The sequence below is a fragment of the Chenopodium album genome, chromosome 12 (assembly GCF_948465745.1).
Source record: "Chenopodium album chromosome 12, dcCheAlbu1.1, whole genome shotgun sequence".
NCBI classification, from domain to species: Eukaryota; Viridiplantae; Streptophyta; class Magnoliopsida; order Caryophyllales; family Amaranthaceae; genus Chenopodium; species Chenopodium album.
The window spans coordinates 51524203-51529166 of record NC_137845.1 but is presented as its reverse complement, the minus strand read 5'-3'; the positions used below and the strand labels follow the sequence as shown (position 1 = coordinate 51529166).

At 35.2% G+C, this 4964-nt stretch overlaps 1 protein-coding gene across 1 annotated transcript; it reads left to right on the top strand.

Moving 5' to 3' along the window:
• Positions 1-767: 767 nt before the first annotated feature.
• Positions 768-2296, top strand: LOC145572559 (casparian strip membrane protein 1-like). The gene is made up of 3 exons (XM_081631525.1): positions 768-1143; positions 1448-1571; positions 1905-2296. Exons 1-3 carry the CDS (start codon positions 839-841, stop codon positions 2118-2120), a joined length of 645 nt encoding a protein of 214 aa, XP_081487651.1. The 5' UTR covers positions 768-838; the 3' UTR covers positions 2121-2296.
• Positions 2297-4964: the final 2668 nt, after the last annotated feature.

Genomic DNA, 4964 nt, shown 5'->3' with positions numbered 1-4964 from the left:
ATAAATTAAATAATACAAGTCTGATCACGACATAGCAAGAATATATATGATTAGTAATACCCATGCATAAATACAGTAGTCAAAGTTTAGTCAAAACTAGAGATACGAGTAGATCATACTAGAACCATATAACCCAAACTATACCATATTATTAGACCTTAAAAATTCATTCAGACTAGATTGATCAATGTGCTTATATGCCATTTATTTTAATTATTTATTTATTTTTGATGTAGTACACGGCTACACGCATGTATACATTCCGATTTACAAGTCACACATATTCTCTTGTCCTTTGATGAATTAGGAAAAAATTAGCATATTCTTTGTCAAGTTGATGAGCAAAAATGGCTGCCTTTTTAGTATTGAAATTATACTTTTTAAATAAAATATACAATAGCTTTACAACTTCTCTAATGTTAAAAAAAAGGTCAACTTTAATTCATATGTCAAAGGTCAACCTACTCTATGACTTATAATTGGTTGTCAAAGCACATAAAATCATATCAGATTACTACCCAATCCATTCATTATTCACCTAAAATTTTATACTATAAAGTACTCGTAACATTTTAATCATCTAATCCAACACTTATAAAACATACTTAATAAATCATGACCAAACAAAACTACTAAACTCATAACTACGTAACAACTCCACCATGCAATTTTATTTAAGAATTATAGAATAAACACCCTATATATGTCTCTAATGTCTCATACAACACCCAACACCTTCACAACTCTCTTAATTATTATCTCTTGCATAATCTTCTCTATTATTCTTCTTCCTTTCTCTTTACATTTTCAACATCTAACCCCCACCAACAACACCGAGATGACAAAGAACGGAGAGCACTACTCGACCCTCGAGGTGGAAGGCGAGAGCAGTAGAGCACGCGACGCCAAGGGGAAGAGCCCCGTCATGGAAGCTCCATTGATTGGAAAAGACGTTGGACACGATAGGGATGGTGGCGCTGGGGTTAAGAGAGGGGTTAGTGTTATTGATTTTGTTGTGAGGCTGTTAGCTCTTACAGCTGCTCTTGCTGCTACCATTATTATGGGTACTACTGATCAAACTCTCCCTTTCTTCACCCAATTCTTCCAATTTCGTGCTAGATATTACGATCTCCCTACGTTCACGTAAGTTTTCTTATTTAATAACTTGTTACTTGTTGTCACGTAATGTTATAGGTCTAATAAGGTCTAATACTTATTAGACCATAAAATTTATGATAACTATACAACTAAATATTTTCGATTATTTCATAATTTAATAACTCGTTACGTATTGTCACGTAATGTTATAGGTCTAATAAGGTCTAATACTTATTAGACTATAAAATTTATGACAACTATACAACTAAATATCTTCGATTATTTCATAATTTAATTGCTTTGATTATTTCATAATTTAATTGAGTATCGTTGATTCGTTGTTTTGCAGGTATTTCGTGGTAGCTAATGCTATAGTAGCAGCATATCTGGTTCTTTCAATGCCTTTCTCCATTGTCACAATCGTTAGGCCCCTTGTTAAGGCACCAAGGCTTATACTAGTCATCTTTGACACAGTGAGCTTCATTTCTTTTTAATTAATTTCCGCTCTTAGCTTTTTATTATTCCAATAATTAATTGACATAACATAAGGGTCGTCCTAATGACACAAGTCTAACATTGGTACCCGTATTAAAAAATTTATAAAATTTCCTCAAAATAAAATATCATCAAATGATTAGCCTAGCTTAAAAATTCTTTCGATCCAATGATTTTGTTACCATCTAACGAAACAATATTATATATTATATATGGGAACGATTTGCATGAAAAACCCAATTCAATTTATATATTTTTTCTAGTAAACCATAGTTGTGATTATAATCTTGGATGTTGATATTTATGTGTAGATCGCGTTGACTTTGACTATCTCTGCTGCTGCTGCGGCTGCTGCTATAGTATCCTTGGCTCACAAAGGGAACACAAACACAAACTGGATCGCGATTTGCCAACAATTTGACAATTTTTGCTCGAGGTCTAGTGGAGCAGTGGTGGCATCATTTGTCACTGCAGTCTTTTTCGTATTGCTGGTTATTCTCTCTACCGTTGCTCTTAAGAGCCATTAATACAAGAAATCGAAAAATGCAAATGTATATGTAAAATGTAATTGGTGGTTTTGCTTTTATTGGTGTTGTTTTATTTAGACCTGTTATTGAGTGTAATCACTAATTAATGTGAATCAGTCATATTTGTGTGGAGAAAAGTTGTACATGGATTGGAGATTTTAAGGTTTAAATATTGTAAGCATGCATCATGAGCTTTTAGCTTGTATCATTTACTCTTGTTATAGTAATGGATAATCTGTGATTGTTTTTGCACCTTGGTACGGTCTTTGTATCTTTCTTTTTAATATACTTTGTATGAAGGGAAATTGTAGATATCTATACTATCTATAGTAAAAGGCGTTCGTAACAAAATCTATGCGCAGTGTAGACCACTTCACTTACGTATGCCACGTCACCTATTCAAATCTCATTATGCCATCACACTCAATCAACCTTCATTACTATTCCACATCACTACTACTCCATATATAAATAAATAAGGAGATTCGAACATCCAACCTCTTGTAGGAAAGATGGTTAAATAACTATCTAAGGCAATTAGAAACCATGTTATAAATATGAAAGTAAATGTATATAATTGAATATCATAAGGACTAATTAAAAAAGAAAAAAAAAAGACACTAAAATATTAAATACATATAATCACTAAGTTCAATTAAAGTAGCAACTAGCAACCTGGTGCAACGCTTGGGCCATACACTAGTTTATTGGTTATAAGGGAGAAAATAAGATTGCTTCATCGTAGATGTTGATTGGTGAGAAAACAAACTAGTGTTGGATACTACATTGTCTACATATTATCTAATTTTTTTTCAATTTAAGCATCACAATACTTTGAAATCTGAAATAAACATATGTTTTAACTTTGATCGCGTTTATTTAATAATTTATAAGGTTAAATAGCTTAAATGTCATATCACTTCTATAAAGAAAATCTGAATTGAATAACAATTAAATCAAAGTAGATTTTCTTCATCAAAATACGCATTATTGTTGTATAAATCTTGCAATGAAGTATGTCTTTCATACATAAATGATACATCCTTTTCAGATACATTGTTGCACCCCGTGTGATCCCCATCAACGAACTAATTATCGCGTGAATCCCCATTAATGAACCAATTATGCAAGAATCCTTGAGAATGAATAAAGAGAGGGAGACACACAAACAAAGACTAACTACACTCATAAATTCATAATGTGTCTAAATCTTCATGAAGAGTTTGTTTCTTCACAAATTTTTAAAAAAGGCCAGTGTACAAATGTACAATATTAAGTTTATGGCGCGGTCAAATTTGAGGAATAATGGCTCTCTTCTCACGTGTCAGCTTTTGGGAATATTTTTCCCTTTTTTTAACCTCAGTTGGATGTTTTTTCTTTCTCAATTTTTTAAAAAAGGCCAATATACAATATTTAGGGGCTGTTTGGTTGAGGTTAATTATCAAAGAGAAAGGGTATCATTCCCTTTGTTGTTGTTTGTTTGTCCGTTTTTGTCATTCCTTTTCCCCATTTTATTTTTGAGTTTACCCATTTTTATTCTAAATTGATTCTCATCCCCCCTTAGCCTTTTGCATTTCCTTTCCCTAACCACCACTTCACCACTAGCCACCACCTTCTAACCTATCTCCACCACCCAGTCGCCCATCGACGCCCCTCCCCGGCCCACCGACTCCCCTGATAAACCCTCATCTCCCCCGAAAATATTCCCTCACCACACAACCACCCCCTCTTTCTCACTTTTCCAGCCACCCCACCACGCCCTTGGCCGCCCCTCCCCCACCCCTCGTCCCCCCTCTCCATCCCCCCCCAAAAACCTATTCCTGAAAACCCTCCCCTACCAACGAAAAAATCCTAAAAATCCCTTCACCCCACGGAAAAACCTTCACCCGAGGGTTTCGAGGGTGGGGAGGAGGGTGATCGACTATTTTCAGTGGGGGTGGAGGGGTTTTTAGGAATTTTCGTTGGTGGGGGAGGGTTTTCGGGAAAGAAGATGGGTTTTGGGGGGAGAGAGGGGCGGTTAGGGTTCGAAAAGCTAAAGGCGATGAGGGGTGGGAGAGGAGCGGCGAAGGGGGTGGTGGGGTGGCGTGGCTGGAAAAGTGAAAAAAGGGAATGTGTTGTGTTTGTAGTGGTGGTGGTGGGGTGGTGGTGTGGTGTTTAGAATGGTGGTTGGATTCTCTTTTTTTGGTAAACAAATAACATATATAGCAAATGGAATGGTTTTTCATTCCATTCTCTTTCCCATTGTTCATTTCATTCCATTTACCTTATGCGAACCAAACAACCCCTTAGTGTATGGCGTTGCCCAATTTGAGGAATTATTGCCCTCTTCTCACGTGCCAGTAGGTTTTGGGATTTTTTTTTTAACTTTTTTTATTTACCTCATTCTGATTTTTTTCCTCTCCTGAAACTCTTTCTGATTTTTTTTTTCCTCTCCTCTTTTCTTTTCTATAATTCTGGTCTTTATTCAATTATAATCTCTCTCTCTCTCTCTCTCTCTCTCTCTCATTGCATTTTCATCTTACCTCTTCTCCTTTTTTTTATTCTTTCTCATGTTAATTTATTTTAAGTAGATTCAACTCAATTGGTTGATGAAAAATCTTTGAAGAAGAAAAAAGTTAAAGTGAAAGTGTGTCCTATTGAAGATTGTAGTTGATGTGAATCAAGAGGGGAATTCTTTTGAAGGATCTAATGTACTTTTAGAAGGTCTTAATAACTTCATTATAGGCTGCCTAAACAAAGAAATAAACAAGGAAAGGTCCAATAAATCAATTGGGAAAGAAGGAAGCTTGATCATTAAGGAAGAAGAATTGGAGCGGTTTACTTCCGACGGTGATTGTGAAGGCC

Excerpts from the sequence above, each read along its gene's own strand:
- LOC145572559 (XM_081631525.1), top strand. The coding sequence starts at position 839 with ATGACAAAGAACGGAGAGCACTACTCGACCCTCGAGGTGGAAGGCGAG. Across the intron at positions 1,144-1,447 it reads TACGATCTCCCTACGTTCAC|GTATTTCGTGGTAGCTAATG; the intron begins GTAAGTTTTCTT and ends GTTGTTTTGCAG. Across the intron at positions 1,572-1,904 it reads TACTAGTCATCTTTGACACA|ATCGCGTTGACTTTGACTAT; the intron begins GTGAGCTTCATT and ends ATTTATGTGTAG.